Source organism: Lepisma saccharinum, chromosome 14 (genome assembly GCF_977018435.1).
Source record: "Lepisma saccharinum chromosome 14, izLepSacc3.1, whole genome shotgun sequence".
NCBI lineage: Eukaryota > Metazoa > Arthropoda > Insecta > Zygentoma > Lepismatidae > Lepisma > Lepisma saccharinum.
The window spans coordinates 42417042-42439646 of NC_139242.1; the positions used below are offsets into that span (position 1 = coordinate 42417042).

At 38.8% G+C, this 22605-nt stretch overlaps 2 protein-coding genes across 2 annotated transcripts in view; both read right to left on the bottom strand.

The window, feature by feature from the left end:
* The window catches only part of LOC145998814 (facilitated trehalose transporter Tret1-like), a 104047-nt gene that overhangs the window by 24979 nt on the left and 56463 nt on the right, over positions 1-22605 (bottom strand). The window lies entirely within an intron of this gene.
* LOC145998341 (zinc finger MYM-type protein 1-like) lies at positions 1968-3068 on the bottom strand. Its single transcript, XM_083134746.1, has one exon. The coding sequence runs from the start codon at positions 3066-3068 to the stop codon at positions 1968-1970; it is 1101 nt and encodes a 366-aa protein (XP_082990872.1).

Consider the following 22605-nt stretch of genomic DNA (forward strand, 5'->3'; position numbering starts at 1 on the left):
CGTACATCTCTTTGCTCCTTTGAAGAAGCATCTCAGAGGAGGCCGGTTTCACTCGGATGATCTTGTTGGCCTCCGACAAAATGAGACAGGCATCATGAACCTCATGAAGCACTCGGATAAAGGCCTGAACCGGGGAGGTGACTATGTTGAGAAGTAGTGAATGAAGTATCCTTTCACTTGATTCCGTTTGTATCCGTCTAATAAATAACTACTGAAATTTGCAGTCTTAGTATTCTTTCTTTGCGATCATCCCTAGTACGTAGGAATCACAGGCGAATCTAGATTTTTTCTGGGAGGGGCACTGGCGTACGCAGTCTTTTTTCGGAGGCAGCTGGCATTGTAGAGGTGGATATTACATAGCGGGCGGGACACACTTTAAACTTTTTCATAATTACCATATCTAACCGTCTTAAAGGTTGTTTAAGGACAAAAATTGTAATAGGGGTTATTTTAAGGCGGGGTTTCAGTTATCACTTTGGATTTTCCCGAGAACATTTTGATTTTCTCAAAATTTCGGGAGGGGTTGTAGCCGGTAGCCCCATCAGCCCCCTCTGCGTACGCCAGTGGGAAGGGGCACGAAATATGCTGTACGCATATGATAACCATAGGCGTGCGCACGGGGGGGCAAGGGGGCAATTGCCTCTCCTAATACCCTCACTGTAGTGTTGCTCACGGGACGGGACATGTCCCGTCTCGTCTCGTGTCTCGTCTCGAAAACGAGACGAGACACGAGACGGGACAAGCATTTTGAAATTCGAGACGGGACGAGACGGAATGCCTTTCTCGTCTCGTTTTCGAGACGAGACACGAGACGGGACGGGACGGCTTTTGAAAAGTCTCGTCTCGTCTCGAATGTCTCGAAAAAATAAAAGCAAAATTTTTAATCAGTTGCAAATACTTGTTTGCTTGGAATAAAATATTTCAATTAGAAACGTTGATAAGCGTGTATTAAGTCAAAAGAAGACTATTCTAGAGAGAGTAATGAATGAAAACCTAAACTTATTTTCAATACTTTTTCAAAACACAGCATTACTCCCCATTTTTGTTTTTCAATTTATTCCAGGTTAATAACTTTATGTTACGATAGTACTCCAGATACTAATACAATTCTGAATAACATCAAGTAAAAGGGCAGGTAGAGAAGGTGGAAAGAGGGGCCAAAAATCGTGGAATGTCTGCATCCGAGGTTTATCTTGTAAAAATAGTCTCAGCTCTATAGGTTGGAAAGATAAACGCAGTGGCGCAGGAACGTTTCTGATTTGGGGGGGTACAAAGTCCACCTCTTCGTCTGTCCGTGTATGTCTGGTTCTTCATATGTTCACACACACACACACACACACACACACACACACACACACACACACACACACACACACACACACACACATACATACATACATACATACATACATACATACATACATACATATATAATGATGTCCACAGATTTCTTTCTGGTACATATAACCTAAAACATATGGGGGTGTACATATAGTAGCTTAGAAGAATTATTTATCTGCTTTCAGATTGAAAGTTTAAATGACAATGATGAACCTAAATGTTGCAAATCTCTCAAACCTCATGCATACGTAGTAACATTTATGAATATGTAAGCGAGAATAAAACAACTATTTAAAAGTAAAATGTCATGCTTTGGGTACTGTGATGACTATATTATTGATTAAAAGTTGAATTTGCTACAGAATTTCAATGATATAATCGTTAAAATAATGCAACAATAATAAGTCTCAAATAAGCTATACTTTTTCAGTAGTATTACTGCATAAAACATGGGAAAATGTACTTCAAGATAACCTGGCAATACTGTACATCCACTGCATACACATAAATGGAATGCAAATGTTATGTTGTAATTACACTTCATGAACCTAAACATATTTCAATATTTCAAATCATTTCAATATTTAAGAAAGCAACATGAAAACTGAAGTGTTATTTCCCTGCCTTTACACTTTTCCAAATACACTTTTTCTGTACTCATTGTTAACAAATTCCTTCATCAATACTGCCAGGTCCAAGTTGTCTAAATGGTGTTGATAAGCATGAAGCACACAAAGGTGATTCAATCGTTCTTGGGACATTGTGCTCCTTAGGTAAGTCTTAATCCTCTTCAATGTGGAGAAGCTTCTCTCAGCAGTTGCTGATGTTGCTGGAATTACAAGAAGTTCCTTCAATAATGCCTCAATCAAGGGAAAAAGGTTTCTAGTTTCCTTGTGTAAACTTCTGAATTTTGCTACAACTTGATGGATTCCTCTTATCTTCGAAAGTCTTGAAAACATCTCCATCTCCAATTTCAGTTTTGTTGCTGGAATTCCCCTCTTTTCAGCTTCAGTTATCATAGACTGCTTCCAATTTTCAGGTGACAAAAGTACTAGATTTTCCAGTTCGCAGTAGGTTTTGAAATCAGGCTGATCAAATCTATACGATATTTCTCCACAAATATTATCTAGTGCTTCAAAAAATACTGTTTTGTACATATCTTCAACAGAGGACCACCTATGAGGTTCAGCTGGTTTCTCAGAATGCTCTAAACGTTTGGGTGGACACCGTACTCTAGGTAGCAGCGGTGGAAGTAAATCATAGTCCTCTATTAATTGGTGGACATTATTCCAAATTTTCTGAAATGTTTCATCATTTCGCTTTCCTTTCAGATGATTCAATACTACTTCAACAGCTTCTCTGCTACCGATGACTGTTTGGGAAGACTTCTGAAGAGAGATACTTAGTTTTTCAGTAGGCGCAAAAATTAACTGACAAAGTAAGATTCCAAAGACTGTAGATCCTTTCATTAGGTTGTCAAGAAGACCACGGGCCTTGCTTGAAGAATCACTAGGAGCACTAGAAATGTTCTCGAAGAACGCTAATAATGCAGAATAATTTTCAACTATCGCATGTAAAGCTGACGTACGAACTGACCATCTTGTTGGGCACAGAGGGCGAGGTGAGGTAAACTCCGACACTCCTTCAGCAGCTTTGATGTCTTTGAACTGTGATATTCTTTTTGGGGAATCCTTTAGAAATACACCAATATCATTTATCAAGTTCATTGTGTCTCTCAAAAGAGGGATGGTTCTTGTGGTATCTTGAAGAGCCAAGTTTAAATTGTGGTTATTACAGTGTACAAATAATGCTAAAGGCTGTTTCTGTTTGATTAATGCTTGAACGCCTTTTCTTACACCAGACATGTTAGCGCCCCCATCATAACATTGCCCTCTAAGATGTTCTAAGGGCAAGTTAAATCGCTGCAAACCATCGATAATAATGTCATGCAGAGCACTTCCTGTTGTGTTAGATGTTTCGTATAGACCCAAAAAACATTCACGTACCTCTAAGTCATTTACTGTTCGCACACTGATTGAAACTTGCTCTTTACAGCTAATGTCACAAGTCTCATCGACAATTAGGCTAAATAACTTGTTCTCTCTTACTTCAGAAATTATTTCTCGTAAAACACAGTGAGCCATAATTTGTAGTATTTCATTTTGAATAACATCAGAACTGAAGTCCTTTTTTCTTTTCAAAAACTGTTCAAGTTGTGGTGTTTCATCATTTCTGAGTTGATTGAGCTGGTATACATTTCCACTTTCCTTGTAATGTCCTCGCAAAGGAATTCCCTGCCTAGCCAAGAAACGCAAAGAATTAATCATTGCACGCAAAGCCACTCTTGCACATTTCTGCTGTTCGTTCTTTGCAGAAGAAAGCACACTGCAAATTGGAACGGATTCAAGACCACCGAGTATCGTTACAGCGTCCTTATGAAGTGGACTGCATTCATGTGAAGTCAGTTTCTCATTTGCTTTATTCCATTTACGGAATCCACGACCATTCACGAGATCGGACACTTTCACTACTTCATCATACTTTTGTCGAAAGAGTCCTTTCTTCAGTGCCTTGCAACAATAATAACAAGAAAATCCTTCTATGGATGAATTGTAATGAAGCCAAGGATACTCACGATAGAGCTTCGTTTGAAAGTAGAACTTACGCCCATTAATTATCTGTGGTGAAATATTGAAGGGGTGATATGGTCTGTTTTCAAACATATTGGAACTTCCACTTCCAGAACAAGATGTTTCTTCAGAAGAATCTTTAAGAGATTTTTTTGAAGAGCTTACAACATCACTCATTTCAGCACGCACATCTGGAACGGAAAATTCAGGAAATAATAAGTACTTATCCCTGTGTTTAAATAAGTGCAATTAAAAATCCTTTAAATATAGTTAATGCAAATACTATAAGAACTTATTCGCCATATCATAAGTATATGTCAGTATTCTCAGGATTCCCTTAAAATCAATTTTAAAGTATTAATTTTCAAAGTTGAAATATTCTTATGTGATTCTTCGTTGATTTAAACCTTCAAAATACTAACTTTGTACAAGACAAATTAATAAAATTATACAATTTCGTGGTTTGGAAGCACAAGAGCTAGCCCTGATGTATCTTACTGCTGTTTTTCCACCTGTGTAACAAACATATGGGATTTATCCAACTTAAACGCAATTACAGCTTTAAAAGAAAGAACACCATGAAAATATGCCAAGGAGTAATAATAACTTTAGAAAGAATTGTGTAATGTTTTGATTTTTATAGCTTTAACTTAAATATCAGCGTTGCCAATGTGTGTAATGGAAACGTGTGTGGATTGTGTGTGTATTCTGATAAAAATGCTCCAATATCTCAAATTTTGTTGACACTATTTTTTCTGTCGTTCGCAGATCATGTATTTCTTATATCAAGAAATGAACAAAACAAATAGATTCTCATTTGCTGCTTCGGTCTTCCTTAGAGAGATCCACTGTAACAGTTTAAAATATTACCTCTCCCTGCTGCATTCACAAAGGAACGGAAGGGACAGGAAACTTGAGAAGGGCAGGGGATGGAGGAAGGGAGGTCCTTGGAGGTACTGGCCGTGGTGGACAGTGCTGACGACAACCGTTGGAAAGCTGGGGGCGGAGGGGGTTTAATTTCTCTCGTTCTACTGCCACTAAATCAAAGCAGCTAATTGAAAATGTCAAGAAATATATAGGTAGACAATAATAACACAATTTTTGAGACACGCTTTTAAAATTTATAGTGCATATTATGCTACTTTTAATGCATGTTTTGGCCTTATTAAGTGCACATAAACGCAGACAAATAATAATTGAATATTCTCTGATATAAATCCACCCCCTAACGACGATATACTAATGAAGTTGATTGATTGAATGATTTGGTTTATTATACTCAGTTTTCAGCCACTTTTGGCTAATCGCGAAGATGAGGATGAGTGCTGATACGATGAAATTGATTAAAGGACAATCACAGTAGAGAGCGTCCATAACCAGGCCGGGATTCAAACCCGGCATCGTAGCGCGCTGTGCGTGATGAAATTGATGAAGGGACACTGACAAAAACACGCCCATGCTGGGATTCGAACAAGAGACGCCGAGTGTCGTAGAGCACTGCTCTGCCATAGATGTCGACACTCGAATTATTAAAATGCCACAATGATCACGCCCATTAGAAAATAGGAACATCTTAACTTTTATGAAATTATTTGGACAAACAAATAATCACTATAATAATGGATTTTTTAAGAATATTTTGTTAGTCAAAGCTCAATAAATTTATTACAATACGTCACAAACCGATGAATTGTGATACACTAGCCAGTCGTGTATGCTACATATACAGGTTGCTTTGTAAATTTTTGTTAAAGACTTACTGAACGATCATATGGTGACTTTGTCCCGTTCTGCTCCCCCCCCCCCCCGCACCAACTTTGCTTATAAAAATGTGCGAGATTTTTTCAAAGCGACGCATTTTTCAAGAGGAGAAGAAAGGCATTTTCCTCCAAATCACTGTCTTCTAGAAAAAAATCGATCCAGTCCATAGGGTACAGTGGAATCCATGAGTATTACCGTGTAAATTGTCCATCACCATGTTCGTGCACTTTATTTGATCCAATAAGAGCTTCAAGAATTAAAAGAAAACTCTAAACACTCTGTTGACAACTTCTGTACCAGCATACATAAAAATCCATCGTTTAAAAACACATATGATGTAAGAGAAAAATGAATGAAAATAGCCATTCACAATTTGCACGGTAATACTCATGGATCCCACTGTACAACGCCTCACGCTCAATCCTCCGGACACCCTTACTTATGAGGAATTTAAAAAAGCAATCAAATAAAGCAAAAATAATGTTTCTAACCTCTTTAGTTTCTTTTCTTTTTTAAGATTGGAAATTACCTGCTTGCGCTTGAAACACCCCCCCCCCCTTTTTCGGCATATGTAAGAAATATAGGTGTAATTTCAAAATCAGTGTGTGTGTAATTTCACAGCAGCTTTCGTGGATTCTGTGCGTATGCGTCTGGCAACGCTGCTTAAATTACAAACTTTCTCATTTAAATTGGCAACTTCAACAATATTTCAGTCAGGAGTGTTCAACAAATTTATAATTAAGGACCATTTTCAATCCAATAACACGCTAACTCGCTACGAATAGTTTCAGGTTCAAGTGTAGGATTCAAAATGAATGTCCTTTTCATCAATTTCACATAGCAAAGCAACGTAAAAATTACCAAGACTATCAACACGATCAACCATTAGCTGCATATTTCGTGGTCAGAAAGCACACTCAGTAAATAGGAGTATATTTTCTACAAAATTAAATAAGACAAACCAGATAATTAGGAATGCCCTTTTATTATAGATCCAGTGGGGAAAAATTACCTTAATTTTTTCATATTAGGGTAAATAGTTAACTAATTTCGAAACACGATATCGGAAATATATTTATTATTTGCGTATCAATAATTCTTGATTGACTGATTGACTTGATTTATTTTACTTCGCTTTTGTGCCACTTTTGGCTAATTGCGAAGATGGGGATGACTGATGATATGATGAAATTGATGAATGGATACTCACAAATATCCAAGCCCAAGCCGGGATTCGAACCCGGAATCCCTGGCGTCTGACAGTGATGTGCTAACCACTTCACTACGAGGGCTGGCTATCAATAATTCTTGTTAATTCAAAAAAACTATAGCTTAACTAAAACTAAGAGTGCGCTACTAGATTTTATGGAGGTGTGAGCTCCAAGATTTCGATGTTAACCCAGTATCGTGAGGACAATTGCAGAGCTACTTGAAAGCAATAATAGCGGATTAAGGTCTTCAAAGGCAGAAAACAGCAGCGATAGGATTCAGTGCTCTATAATCATGCATCAGCCAATGAACAAGCGCTCGGCAGATCCTGGACCCTAAAAGACTATTGCGCCACGGAGTCGAGTTTATTTTTTATTTACTTTATTGATTTTCATAAATATATTAAAATAATTTCTCGAATTGCATTTTTCTTATTTTGTTCCATGGCTTTTCTTCCACATTTGGCTAATCGTGACAATAAGGATGAATGGTGAATTGATGTAGTATGTAAATAGAAAGCTCCTTACTAAGAATTATAACCTAAAATCTCTGGCGTTCTAGCACCACTGCCACACAGACTTCCACTGATCTAACCTTACGTAACTAGTACATTGAAAATATTGCTCTCTTAAAAAAATGTATGTTTATGAATTATTACATGAAACGCATTTAACGCATTCCGTTTATATCTAGCGCTAATCTAAACGTACTAGCCCTGATTTCCGACTTCCACGTTTCGTTACGTCTATCTTATAAGCATAGCCGTGTGTATATACAGGGTGACTGGTAATTAGATGTATTCCCTGAAAGGGGTTAAAGTAGAGACAATTTGCAATAAATTTGACCATATGATACCCCGTCCGAAAAGCTCAGGGAGAGGATCTGAACAGCTGGTCAACACATCAATGACACCATCACATCACGAGGTAAGAGACCAAATGTCCGTAAAAACCTGCTTGCCTACATTCGTAACGGTGGCGCCCACTTTGAGCAAGACGTGTAATGTTCTTTAATTGTATTGTTCATTGATTCCATTCACATGAAGATGAATGAAGTATTATTTCTTGTACACAAATGTGAATGTTAGCAACATTTGTATCTTGTTGGATAGTAGATGTCACAAGGAAGTAATTTACGTAATTTGAACGCTTCGTGTCATACCATTTTTGTTATTAATACGTTGCCAAGTAAACTAAGAGTGCATTTTTTTATCATCACTTGTAAGTTTAGACCCACCCGTTACTTACATGTGATTGTTATTTGGGATTTTTTTTTTCAACAAACCACTTATTTGTTAGCTATCAGAAAACGCTGAAATAAGTTCCATACAAAGAGCAGTTTTTTCTGAATTCATCTTTTTATGTGGAAAATTGTCATTTTTTAAAAAAACAATTGAAACTCGATTATCTCGAAAACTACTAATTTTCGGACGGGGTATCATATGGTCAAAATTATTGCAAATTGTCTCTACTTTAACCCCTTTCTGGGAATACATCGAATTACCAGTCACCCTGTATACATACACATTGGTTAAGAAAGGAAACTTCAATTTTTCCCGGCCAATTTTAATAAAATTTAGTAGTAGAAGCAATTTATTAACATTTTTGTATTAAAACAGCGAAGAAACACCATACCAATTTTACCTTAGAAGTACAGTAAAACCTCGTTAATCCGGACCCTGATAAGCCGGACTCCGCTTAATCCGGACAGGCAAAAGGAAAAGAAAAAAGGGAAAAAAGCAGAATGCTTTCGGAAGAAGCCGCATTGATACAGGAATGCCCTCGTACTGCATTATATGTACACAGTAGTGCTATACATTTTATTGTACTGTATAGTGTATTTAGGCCTATGCCCTTTAAATACACCACAATAAACGTGTTTTGTTGCTATAAACGGGAGTTTTAATGCAATTTCTACTATTCTTTTAGGTTATTTAAGTTAATCCGGACTTTTGTTAAACCAGTCAACTTATCCCCCCCATTAGTCTGGATTAACGAGGTTTTACTGTAATTCTTACCGCTAAAACAGGAATAAACTATGACCACATTCAACTTGGCATGAACTACAAAACCACAAAGAGAATTATGAATTGTCCGTATTAAAAAAACAAACATATTTCACCGTTTGAATTTGAAGTCCACTTTACGCATAGCTAGGCTAATCGGGACTGGACCTACAGATTAAAGTGGGGTCTGAACCACTATGTGCCTCCAGCGAGTATCAAACCCTGGACCCCTTTGTTACACGGCGACGACGTTACCACCATTGAGAAGTCTACATGTTGCAGCGTAATAGTAATTTACTAACTAACACAAGCAGTGGAAAGGATTTTTATCTGTTAAACTTCCCTTCAAATACAGCCGTGTTTGAAAGCTGTTAATTAAGTATTGGAGAAAAAATATATAATCACATACCTTCTTTTATCGATTTATCTTCTTCTCGACATTCAGCATTTGTTTCGCTCGTTTCCACTTTCCTTTCTTTGGCAAGAATTGGAACAAAAAAGTCCTTTATAGTTCTCTTCGCCATTGTTTAAACTACACCCACTACCACTTCCATACACGTTCTGATAGAAAATGAAGTTAGAAGAAAACGTGTATGCAGGCCACTGAATCATTGACAGTTGCTCCCTGCACACCAGTGTCGCACCAAACTACACTACCAATTCACTCGAACAGAAAAGAACGTGAGAACTGACAAACCCAAAGTTACGTTGACTGGTGCCGGCTGGACCCACACCCACCCTCAAGTCCGGCGTGGGTATCATATTACCGTGCATGTCCAGCGAAGACTGCGACTTTTCGGTGTTGACTGAAATGTGTTTTTTTTCTCCTTCTGGTCAGTAGCAGAGGGAAGGAAACCAAAATGTCACTTCAACAGCGAAGAGGAAGAAAGAGGAAAAAACTTGCGACTTTGCCACGGTTCAACTCAATTCTACTCAAGTTGTTTGAGTTAGAAAAACTTAAATTAATTTGAATCTTCCGAGTCACACATTTCTTCTTTCCTTGTCAAATGAACTGTAGGGGGGTACAGGGGGTACAATGGGATTTAAGCATTTAGGGGGGTACTGTACCCCCCTTTAAAATTTTGGGGGGGTACAATGTACCCCTGTACCCCCCCGTTCCTGCGCCACTGGATAAACGGACCGACGGATATGGTTTATTTTTATTATTTATTTTTTACATCAAAGGGTGTACAGAAGTGATTGTTATTAGGAAGTATGAAAAACATTGTAGGAAACATGGCAGTACAAATTGATAAGGAGTTGTTGGGAAAGTTATTAAGGAGGAGTTGTTGGGAAAGTTATTAAGGAGTCCAAGATATTAGGAAGACTAAGAGAAGGAGATAATTAGGGACAAATAATCTTGCATTATCCCACTCCGAACAGCTGAGAGCTAAAGAGGAGGAGAAAATACGGGAAATATGGAAATAACTAATTTGGTGATTTTAGTGTTTACAGGGAACCATGACAAGATTTTACCACATGATTATTTGCACGGGTTGCGAAATTATTAGAATGTTATGGAAATTTCGAAAATGTCTTTGTTCAGAAAATTCTTGTTGTTTCCCTCAGGCATTCTACAGGTGGTTGGATTGGATTTTTTTATATCCACTTGAAGATTATTTCCAATGCTTTTTTTTAATTTATTTCTTTCTTATTTAAGGAGAATACTATTCCTTGGATTGGAATAACGAAATACTGAGGCTGATATAGAATAATTTCAAATGAAGGAAGGGCACTAAGTTCTGTATAATCGTCGTAGGAGGAAACTTTGTTCTATGAGGGTACTCTCCGATGGTAATCAAAGGGTCCCGGGTTCGAAACCCGGTGAAGGCACATTGTGATTTGAATCCCACTTTAAACTGTGGGTCCAGTCCCGATTAGCCTTTCTGTAAATCAGATGAAGGAATGTTGTAGCTGTTCTTTTTATTCTGTAAATTTAGCCTTCATGTTTATGAGCAAAATACATGTCTACATTTTCACTCGTTACTAAACACATTTCACAAAGTAGTTTTATCGAACTTCAAAGTAAAGCTGACAGCAATGTCAGGGTGGCGGGAGCTTGTTTACGACCAGGGTGTATTCCGAGACTATTTTTCGCCGTTCCCCACTGACAGAGGTTTCGCTTTGAACAATGGACACCGTTGCTTGAAGGGGCAAACACCAAACATAAGGCGAGGTTGACCTGCAGAAGCGGGTACGTGCCATAAATCCAGGCCTAAAGTAGGAATGAAAGTTGATGCAAGGGAGGGGCAATAAAAATTCTGTAATTTGGTTTGCTTGCTGACAGGAAGTTTTGCAGGAAAAGCTGAAAAGGAAAACGGCAGACTTTGAATGAAAGAGGGACAGTGAACACAAGTTCTTTGTATTATTCGCCGACACACAAGCTTCCGTTTCGAAGGTGAGGCTTTCAGCAGCGAAGTTATTAGAGGGTTGGAAGCAGAGGAGGCAGGGGGACGCCCCATGTCAGACACTTCGCCCCCCCACCCGGGCCCCCCAACTGAATTTAATTAAATATCCAATAATAAGAGAGTTCATTTATAAGAGTATGACGATTTTCACCTTTTCAAAGTGGTGTATTCTGCATGATATCACTTTCCTGCTTATAATACCAACTTGATTAACAAATATTAATTTGTTTCGTCCAAGATTCGAGCGCCGACCTGGGCATAGGTGATTTCTCATTCATTTATGTCCTGTAATAGCCGAGATTAACCTAAGTTTTAACCAGTCTTAAGAACTGGGAAAAAGTGTTGAATGTGGATGGTTTTAAAACATCACGAATATTTTGAGGACCACAAGACATCATCTGTAGTACGGGCAAATTATTCTAATCGTGGTCGTTAGTGACAACGGTAATTATTAAAAGACATTCAAAGTTGATTCAAGATTTGGTTGGTTGGTTGATTTGGCGTTTGAAGTCCACTTTATGCACAGTAAGGCTAATCGGGACTGGACCTACAGTTTAAAGTGCCTCCACTGGGTATCGAACCCAGGACCAAGAGTGATCCACTCCATGTCAGTTGTTGTGGATTCATCGCGGTTTCTTACTATTCAGGGACTTGAATTTCGAGATGATGAGTCTGAGGAAACCTTAACAAAGGGAATTTCTTCGATACTCTTAAAGCTAATGACGGGATATTATTTGGAAATGTATCGAACTTGAACCTTAAATGCAAATTACACTTAAAATTCGATTCGAAACATATCGCGGGCAGGTAAAAGAACGCTTATTAGGATTTGCCACTCTTCAATCAATAGATGTAGGTTCGCTCTTTCTCGTACATATCAAAATCGAAGAACTTCTTCCCACGAACTCCATAGGTGCCTGTAATTGGGTAGCACTGACATAGGTTAGAGTGGTAGAGTAAGAGTAAGTATTGCCAGGGTCAAAATATTTCTTGAATTATGAGATAACTGTAACCTTTGTCTGATTTTTTATCCTCTGATAACATTTCCCTGAAAGGTGAAACACAAATTTTGCCCAAAACTCTTCAGCGTTACTAGATGGTTGTCCTTAAAATCTTTGAAAAGGCTTGCTCGAAACAGGATGCTGGATGCAAACTGCCTCATTTGGCTGTTCTTACCATTGAGAAGAAATGTCAAGTCCTGGACGTACCAAAGGTGGGCAATATGTTCTCCAAAGCACATCTGCAGGAGAATTGCACTTCACTAAGTGCCTCACATTGTTTCTAATACTTAAGAAGATTCATTTCTTCCAACATCACGTTTATTTTGCAAGAAAATTAAACTCTTCGAAGCATTATTTTCATCATTTATATTATTATCTTATAACTTAAATATTTATATCAGTAGTTTCATCTCAAGAAAGACGATGAATTATAAAATTATGAATGTCTTTCAATACTGAAATAGGCCACTAGAGGCCACGCAACTTACCAATAAAAAAGAATTAATGTCTTTATTAAAACGAATCATGTGGAGATAAACTCGTAATTAAGAAGTAAATTTAGGCAGTAAACGTCCACTCTAAATAAAAGACAAACACAAAACACCATACATGAATATAATAATAATAATAATTATTATTATTATAAGTATTATTATATAAGTACATATATGTGTAGTGTTTTCGGGCGTTTTAATGTGACTGCCCCCTTACAATATTTTGTTTCCAGCCTATCCCCCCCAGTCACATTTAACTGGCGCCGTCACTGGTTGGAAGTAAATTTATTAGGACGAGGAAAGTAACATTAGCTGTTGACAGTGGTGCACCAAAGGACGTGATATGTGCTACTGTTTGTATAAATGATAGGAAATTTAAGCAAAAATTTATAATTGTTGAGACTTGAGAGTTGTTTCCTTCATTTAATCGTAGGAAGAGGTTTTCTGAGACAGTGGGATTATTTTACACATACATGGGAAAGGGTGGTTGTTTAAAGATAGAGACATATTTTGAACATTTTTTAAAAGTTCAGATAAAACGAGAATTTAGCCTTACTGTTATGAAAAGAAATAACGCAGTACAAGGAAATAATAACTTCACATTTCTCGCACCTGGTAGGATGCAACACAAGAGTATTGCAGGAAGTCTATGAACGAGGGTGAAGAAGGATATGTGAAATTTGACTTACCTGCGGGTGAATTATGGATTCTAATATTCTTAAGGTTGATATTGTTTTTTTTAAGTCCACTTGATTCACAAATAGGCTAAATCGCGAACCGACCTACAGTTTAAAGTGCGACCCGATCCACTTTGTGCCTTCATTGGGTATCGAACGGGAGGGACCCTTGATTACAAGACCTCGACGTTATTACTACGACATCGGGGAGGCACCCAATTTACACAAATATGTTGATTCCAATAACACGTTATATGCATAATCTGATAATGATGCACTTTTGTTGCATCTAAACATATTTTTTTCAACTATAGCATGTCTAAAAGAATCATTGAAGTTGGGATTTTTATAACTTCAGGAGGCACGGCTCTGTAAATGTGCGATATAAAATAAATGCAGGTTTGCTTTCCATACGTGGTGGTTTTGTCACGTTTCTTCGCTTCGTAAAACATACACTTTTGCAGGAACGGCTTCTTGCATCCTCCTGGGGCCTTGCTCTAGCTAAACAAAAAATATATTTCTTTAGCATTATCGAGGGTTACATATTCCTACCGAACTTACTAGAAAACAAAGATTCTATTGGGATCATACTGCTTTGAATGAAGATTTATGTGCGCTACTACTTATAATAATGAGCATAAAATATTAATCAGGAACTTTATTTTTCGTCAACTGGATGTAACATATTTTTTTTTTGTTATTCAGCAAATATTCAATTCATCACCCTTTTTGACATTAATTTTCTTGCCAGGACAGCTGTTTTTATGCAGATTTTGACGATCTTAACTACACGTAAGCTAGATATTAGCTAATATTCGTGCTGTTATATTACTATTCTTCTACCATCTTTGTAACATTTCATGCAATAACAATAATAGAATTGATTAATTTACATATTCAAGTGAATAGACCTATGAAGTATATTAATGCATTAATTTAAAAATTTGCTTAATTGTTGTCGTTAATGTTATTATTATATTTTTTTCTGAAACACTTGGCTCAGACACCCTCCCCCGACATATATTTCTAGATGCGTGGTTGCCGAAGGATAAATTAGATCAAGCGGTGGTGGTACCGGACTTAGAGGCTAAAGAGAAAACAAAGAAGTATGTGCGTCATAAGCTGAGCATAAGAAACAGCACAATATAACAAAGAAACACTTTTTGAAACTTATGTGATAGAAGATGTTTAACAATATTAAGAACAATATATGCTTTCTATTTGTAATATACTAAATATTGAAATTTTAAATAGTCTTTTGTGTTCGTACTACATATTTAAAAACTTTTTTGTTGCTCCCAGCGCCAAGCTTAGAATTTAAAGAAAAAAATGTACATTTTCATAGTGCACGGAAGTTCGACATTCAGAAAGAAAGATGGTCTATTGGAAAACATTTCAAGACTTCCAAAAGGTATAGCAGTAATGAAAAAGAGCACTCACTTATACCGTGTTTGTTACAACCTGTCCCGCTTCCTGCGCTAGCTGATTGCTGGCTTTTCTACCATAAACCAAGCGGTGTTGCTGCTGAAGACCGCCTGAACTCCGTGCTGGAGAAAGCCAAAGCCAGGCAGCAAATTAAAATACGCAACGTGACAACAGCGTCTACGTAAGCTCCTCTCTTCTGGCTTCCATTCGCTCCTCGCTGCTCAGCAGACGACTTTTTTCTCGTTTCTCATTGGCTCCAAAACTGTCGAGCGATCGCTAGCGCGGGAAACGGGACAGGTTCTAACAAACTCGGTATAAATGTACGATGAATAGACAGTTGTATGAAGCGAGAAAAACCACAAGGTAGATTTCATAAGATACCTATCAATCAGTAACCAACAAACTGCATGTTTAATATTAATGTCCTCATGATTAACGAACCTTATTTATTCTCACCACGCAATGGGTAAAATATTTGGAGCTTTATCCCATTTTCCGGAAAAATATTTCGTGTTTCTGCTACTTTTGACTTTTGTTGGCATGATATCCCGGATCACACTTACGAGACGAGACGAGACAAAACGAGACGGGACGAGACGAGACAGAACCCTTCGAGACGGGACACGAGACGGGACAAACGAATATTTTCGAGACGAGACACGAGACGAGACAGCATTTTCACGAGACGGGAGGGGACAGACCAAAGTCTCGACTCGTCTCGTCACGTGGGCAACACTACCCTCACTTAGAAATTTAGTGTAGAAAAAACTTATTACCGTTATTAAACAATATTATCCTCCTTAAATAAGTAGTGTGTATTAGCCGTTTCTAAGTAACACTTTGTACGTATGCATTTGTAGCCTCTTTTTTTTATCAATTGAATATCAGTTTTTGACATATTTTGACAATTTTTTGTCGATGTTTTAGCGTTTAGCGATGTTTTAGTAAAATTTCCCTTTTTCCCCACTCACACTTGGTAGGTATGCATTTGTAGCCTCTTTTTTTATCAATTGAATATCAGTTTTTGATATATTTTGACAATTTTTTGTCGATGTTTTAGCGTTTAGCGATGTTTTAGTAAAATTTCCCTTTTTTCCCACTCACACTTGGTAGGTATATCACGATCTTACGTGATATAACTTAACCTATCCTTTTTTTTTATTACGTGCTAAACTACACGAGAGCCTCTACATGCTTTGACCTACTTTAGAGTAGACCCAAATGGACAGTTCACCAACCGAAAGTGGAGCTCGGAGTGGGGCTCGGTGGAGCTCGACTTAATGGTTTGCTCTTGTAAGGCATAAGCCCCATTTTCTCGCAGTGTTGCCAACACCTCACTCGATCACGATCTTACGTGATATAACTTAACCTATCTTACGATTTTTTTTACGATCTTCAGTGATATAACTTAACCTATCATTTTTTTTATTTGCACACCGAACTGTAGTAGACCCAAATGGAGAGAGTTCACCAACCGAAAGTGGGGCTCGGTGGGGCTCGACTTAATGGTTTGCTCTTGTAAGACACAAGCCTTATTTTCTTGCAGTGTTGCCAACATCTTACTCGATCACGATCTTACGTGATATAACTTAACCTATCTTACGATTTTTTTTACGATCTTCAGTGACCTATCATTTTTTTTTAATTTGCAGCATCGACATCGGACGACGATCTAAACCAGGCACGGCATTTTTTACACACTCTGTAGTTCGTGATGGGTTGCAAAGAGGAAGGTTCGGCGCCTACGAGTATAACTTTCAAATCCGAAGAAATGAGCGTTGGGGTTGTGTTGGTCAGTGTTTGCAGGAAACACATCGTGTGGCAAAATTCGCAGCACGAGTCCGGTACGTCGCAGCAGGAGAATTCAATGCGAATGCCTGGGATGAAATTGAGCAAGCACGCTTCGTTCTCCTGCTGGTCGATCTGGGCGAGGATCAAGCTGAATCCCAACTTTGGAGAAACGACCGCTTTCACGGTGTTTGCCTCGGTTCCAAATTGCCGGGCTCCGAAATTGCGATCTTTCATGTGAAAATAAGAAAAAAGCGTTCGCACGACGTCGACCCACGGTGTGGGGATCTTTACCCAGTTTACGCGTTCGATACGCTCCCGAACGAATGCAGGATCCTTTTTGGGAAAGTAGCGTTCTTTGCTTGCGTCTAGGTTGAGAGAATCGATGTACGTGGCCCAAGACCACACGTGGTGCCCGAAAAGAACGAAGTGGAAGAATTCAGGATGCACAAGGCGTTGTTGGAACATCCGGCCATCATCGTTGCTGATTTCGAGGCGTTCCTCAAACCACTCTCATACTGCGATCCGGATCCCAAAGTTTCTTCCACCACACCTTACCAGCTTCACGAACCAAACAGTTTCGGTTACGTTGTCGTGCGACAGGATAAAATAGATGAACCGTACGTATACCGAGGACCCGATGCAATCGAACGCTCCTTCGAAAAGATGATCGAGGAGGTTGGGAAAATTGGATGCATGCTGCAAACATCGAAACCGATGCTTCCGTTATCTGCTATCGAACTTCAAAATTACTATGACACTGTCAAGTGTCCTGTGTGCGATAACCACTTCACAGACGACAATCGTAAAGTGTTTCACCATTCGCATACGGACGGTCGCTTCATAAGCGGAATCTGTAATGCATGCAACCTCAAAATCCAAAAACCAAAATTCGTCCCCATATTCTTTCACAATGGTTCTAATTACGACTTTCATCCCTTAATTAGGAAACTCGGTTACGACACTCAAAAAATAGATATTCTTGCTCAAAACGAAGAACGATACATCTCTATAAGTAAGAAAGTTATGATTCCTGAGACTAAAAATACCATCGAGATGAGGTTTCTGGATTCGTACAGATTTCTCTCTGCCAGCCTGGACGCTCTTGCCAGCAAACTTTTAGACGAACAATTCAAAATTACAAAAGCTAGTTTTCCCAACGTAGACATAGAACTCGTTAGACGTAAAGGGATTTATCCTTACGAATACGTTAGTGATAATTCTAAATTTAATGACGACGCTCTCCCACTTCCAAGAGAATTTTACAGCAGACTCAGAGAGAAAGGAATCACGGACGAAGAATACCAACACGCGCAACTCATGTGGGAGAAATTAGAATGTAGGACACTCGGAGACTACCACGATGCCTACTTAAATTAGACGTAACGATACTCGCGGATGTTTTTCAAGCGTTCAGGAAAACGGCAACGAATATTTATAAATTAGATCCAGCGTATCCAACGTTGCAACGTTTAGAAAGTCGTTGATTTTGTTTCTGTATTTTCCATCGTTGGGTTTCCTCGTCATGTCGATCGTCGCGAATCCGAAATCGTTACTGTTCCAGCAAGAAGAGCAGCGTTCCGAAAATTGATTGATCAACAGGCCGTTGAGTTTAGATAACATGGAAGGTAGAAATTCATGATCTGCCGTGCGGTGTACAGTCTCCATTGTTTGCTTTCGGAAACCAAAGAGATTCATTGTCCTTGCTAGTTATTTATTGTGTATGTGATAATTTGAGACAGTTAAATTTTTGTTTATTTTAGTTATAGTTATTTAAGTTTATTCTTTTCATTTGCATTGCCTACAATTTTTACTAATTTCTAAACGATAGTGTCCCCAAGGCAACGTGTGGATTCCACAAGACAAAATGCATCTTTTATCGTCATGCGGATCTAATGCTACTTTCCTAACTTTGTTTGTTGTAATCACGTGGTCTACGCTTTGGATTCTTTGTTCTATACTTAGTATCGTCGATTGTGAGTAAAGGCAATCGATGTAATCGTGGAAGGTGAGTTTGTTCTCCACCGTATTCTTGCACACACCTTTTGCTTTCTTCGTGACTCTACTTTCTGTTCTCATGGCATACATTTTCGAACGCAAACCCGCGAAATCGACAATAATATCACCGTTACATTCATCTTTCAGTTTACCTAGGACTTTTTTGTTGAGGGAAGGAATCCCAAATCTGTTGGGTTGAGGATATGCAGAAGTATCGAAATACTCAAGCATGGAAGGATTTTTTATGTCTTCATAGAGGTTAGGTGTTTGTATGCTGTAAATGAAGCTGTCGGTGTCCGTGTACAAAAGTAACATCTTATCATTGAAGAAGGGTTTCATCACGTCGTAATGAAATTCGAACATGTAAAGTTTCGACAAGTCGAGAACCGTTGCGCCAACGTAAATTGGTTTTCTGAATTTCATCAATTTTATATCTAGATTGAAAAGTGCCAAATTCTCATTGTAAATTTTTCTCGACTTGAATCTAGGATCGGCCACCCACTTCATGCATTTATTTTTATCTGAAACCAATTTCACGTCTACATGATACCGCACGTTTTCCATCGTCTTGCCATACACCGCGTTATTCATCAATTTAAAAAAATCTTTGTCTAAATCGGAAGTGGCAACTGTCCTATGTTGCGTGTTTGTTTCAATGTACGGTTTGAGCCACTCGGAATGTTTAAACCTGAGGACTCTTCTAATATTCGCTACCTTAGCACCCTTCCCGATCAAGAATCGGAGATTCGAGTAATGAACAACGTATCTCTTTTTCCCCTCTAGAGTCAATAAAAGCTTGCATTAATTAGAATTAGGCGAAGATTTGAACTCGGATGCCGGTGGTAAATCGCTGAACAGATCGTGTAAATGGTCGGGGAATTCGATATCCACCTCTGCGAAGAAGCCATACTCACTATCATCGAAATTTTCTACATCTACTGATGCCCATTCGAATCCCCCGTAAGGAAGTTTCTGTACCATGGCATGTCCGTAGAGATTATTAACGTCGGCGTAGAAGATGTAATTCGATGCTCGATTTGAATCATAATCTTCTCTCATATGCACGTTGTTGGCTTTTGCATATCTCTGTACACATTGTACCATCCCGCCCCGAATCCCCCTCTCGATGAAAAATAACATGTCCACGTCCGATATCAGTTCCAGCTTGACCTTTGTCTGGAATAACATTGCCGACCACGCTAATCCCGGTAGGCTGTAGAAATACGCTGGATCTAATTTATAAATATTCGTTGCCGTTTTCCTGAACGCTTGAAAAACATCCGCGAGTATCGTTACGTCTAATTTTAAGTAGGCATCGTTGTAGTCTCCGAGTGTCCTACATTCTAATTTCTCCCACATGAGTTGCGCGTGTTGGTATTCTTCGTCCGTGATTCCTTTCTCTCTGAGTCTGCTGTAAAATTCTCTTGGAAGTGGGAGAGCGTCGTCATTAAATTTAGAATTATCACTAACGTATTCGTAAGGATAAATCCCTTTACGTCTAACGAGTTCTATGTCTACGTTGGGAAAACTAGCTTTTGTAATTTTGAATTGTTCGTCTAAAAGTTTGCTGGCAAGAGCGTCCAGGCTGGCAGAGAGAAATCTGTACGAATCCAGAAACCTCATCTCGATGGAATTTTTAGTCTCAGGAATCATAACTTTCTTACTTATAGAGATGTATCGTTCTTCGTTTTGAGCAAGAATATCTATTTTTTGAGTGTCGTAACCGAGTTTCCTAATTAAAGGATGAAAGTCGTAATTAGAACCATTGTGAAAGAATATGGGGACGAATTTTGGTTTTTGGATTTTGAGGTTGCATGCATTACAGATTCCGCTTATGAAGCGACCGTCCGTATGCGAATGGTGAAACACTTTACGATTGTCGTCTGTGAAGTGGTTATCGCACACAGGACACTTGACAGTGTCATAGTAATTTTGAAGTTCGATAGCAGATAACGGAAGCATCGGTTTCGATGTTTGCAGCATGCATCCAATTTTCCCAACCTCCTCGATCATCTTTTCGAAGGAGCGTTCGATTGCATCGGGTCCTCGGTATACGTACGGTTCATCTATTTTATCCTGTCGCACGACAACGTAACCGAAACTGTTTGGTTCGTGAAGCTGGTAAGGTGTGGTGGAAGAAACTTTGGGGTCCGGATCGCAGTATGAGAGTGGTTTGAGGAACGCCTCGAAATCAGCAACGATGATGGCCGGATGTTCCAACAACGCCTTGTGCATCCTGAATTCTTCCACTTCGTTCTTTTCGGGCATCAACATTCGAACCGGTCTGTTGTCACCGCAATAAATTTTATGTTGAACAAGTTTATCGATAGCAATTTGACGTCCGGTGTATTTTCGATAATTGAGTTGTTTTTGATCGTCGAACGTGGTCAAACACCTTGGGCAAACTTCGATGTGGTGTGCATGCTTGGTTGATTGACTTCTGACCAAACGTGATAGTGAACGAATGAGACAGTAATGGTGAACACTGTCGTTTGAAGTTAGAAGAAGATTAATCACACGAGCATCATCATCGTCGACATCGCTTATCCTGACGGGATGCACGACATGTTTATCCAACGTATAGGAATACACGTTGATGATTAAGCGTTTTCCTTCTGCATCTCGTGCTCGTGAGTAGTTGTATTTGTGGTGGGATGAGCACAAGAAAGTACGAGCCCCCCTCAAGCAGATTTGCTACACTTAAAACAGGCTCAACATGCCCATATGAGCTTTTTGCTCAAGTGTGGAACCCTTGCCTAATCCAAGATTTTTGTAAAAATGCCCTCATGGATTCCATGAGAAAGTACGAACCCCCTCAGATTGATTTGTCTATACTTACAAAAGGCACTTCTGTGAGATTGTTGTCCATAAACCTGTCAAAAATATGCCCCTTTTGGGCCATACTTAAAACTAGGCTATACCCACCTATATACACCTACACCCACCCACACCCACCCACGCATGTCCACTTCCGGTCCACTTCCGGTTCACTTCCGGTCCACTTCCGGTTCACTTCCGGTCCACTTCCGGTCTACTTCCGGTCCACTTCCGGTCCACTTCCGGTCCACTTCCGGTCTACTTCCGGTCCACTTCCGGTCCACTTCCGGTTTAAGTTCAACTGGATACCATTCAATTTGTTTATCTATTATTAAAACAATGCAATATGCAGAGACCCTCTAGAATTGCTCCGTGACTCTCTCATTTCTTACGTCATAAACATATGATTTTTCACCTATGAGAATGACGCTACATATGGTGTCATCTGGTAAAGCCTCGTGGAATTCACAGATAATTTTAATGTTTGTCCTGTCATTAACCACAACTTGTTTCCTTTTTGAAGTGTTGATTACAAACATGGGTCTCTGTGTTTTGAATTCATCTGGTGAGTAATACATATCAGTACTGCCAGTAGTGACACGCTTGAAAGCCGAAAAAGCCTCATATAATTTAAGAAAATCATCCTTGGACATGTCTAAATTATAATTTTCTCTAGGGAATACCTCATTTCTGCCATTTTTAAGATATATATTCTTGATGTTGCAGCTATCAAATTTACTTGAATTTTTTTCCTGATTGTTGTGTCTTCCAGTCTGAAACAATACCACCACAAAATCAGGCATGTCATATTGAATGCTGGAGAATGAGTTTGTAGCATCAAACTCATAATATGTGCCAGATGCGGGCTTTTGTACGCATTGATATGTGTAAAATTGCAGAGGAATCTGTGGATTTTTTACTATATCTGCTTTGTGTTTAAGAGCGTAACTGGCCTCATATTCAACAACTGGGATTCTTAACTCCATAGTCTGAATAATGCATTTGCCTGCATCAGGTATGGTATTGGGCAGAGCTTCTCCTGTAGGGTTTA

Bases quoted from the DNA above. Each gene is read 5' to 3' on its own strand.
- LOC145998341 (XM_083134746.1), bottom strand. From the start codon at position 3,068: ATGAACTTGATAAATGATATTGGTGTATTTCTAAAGGATTCCCCAAAA.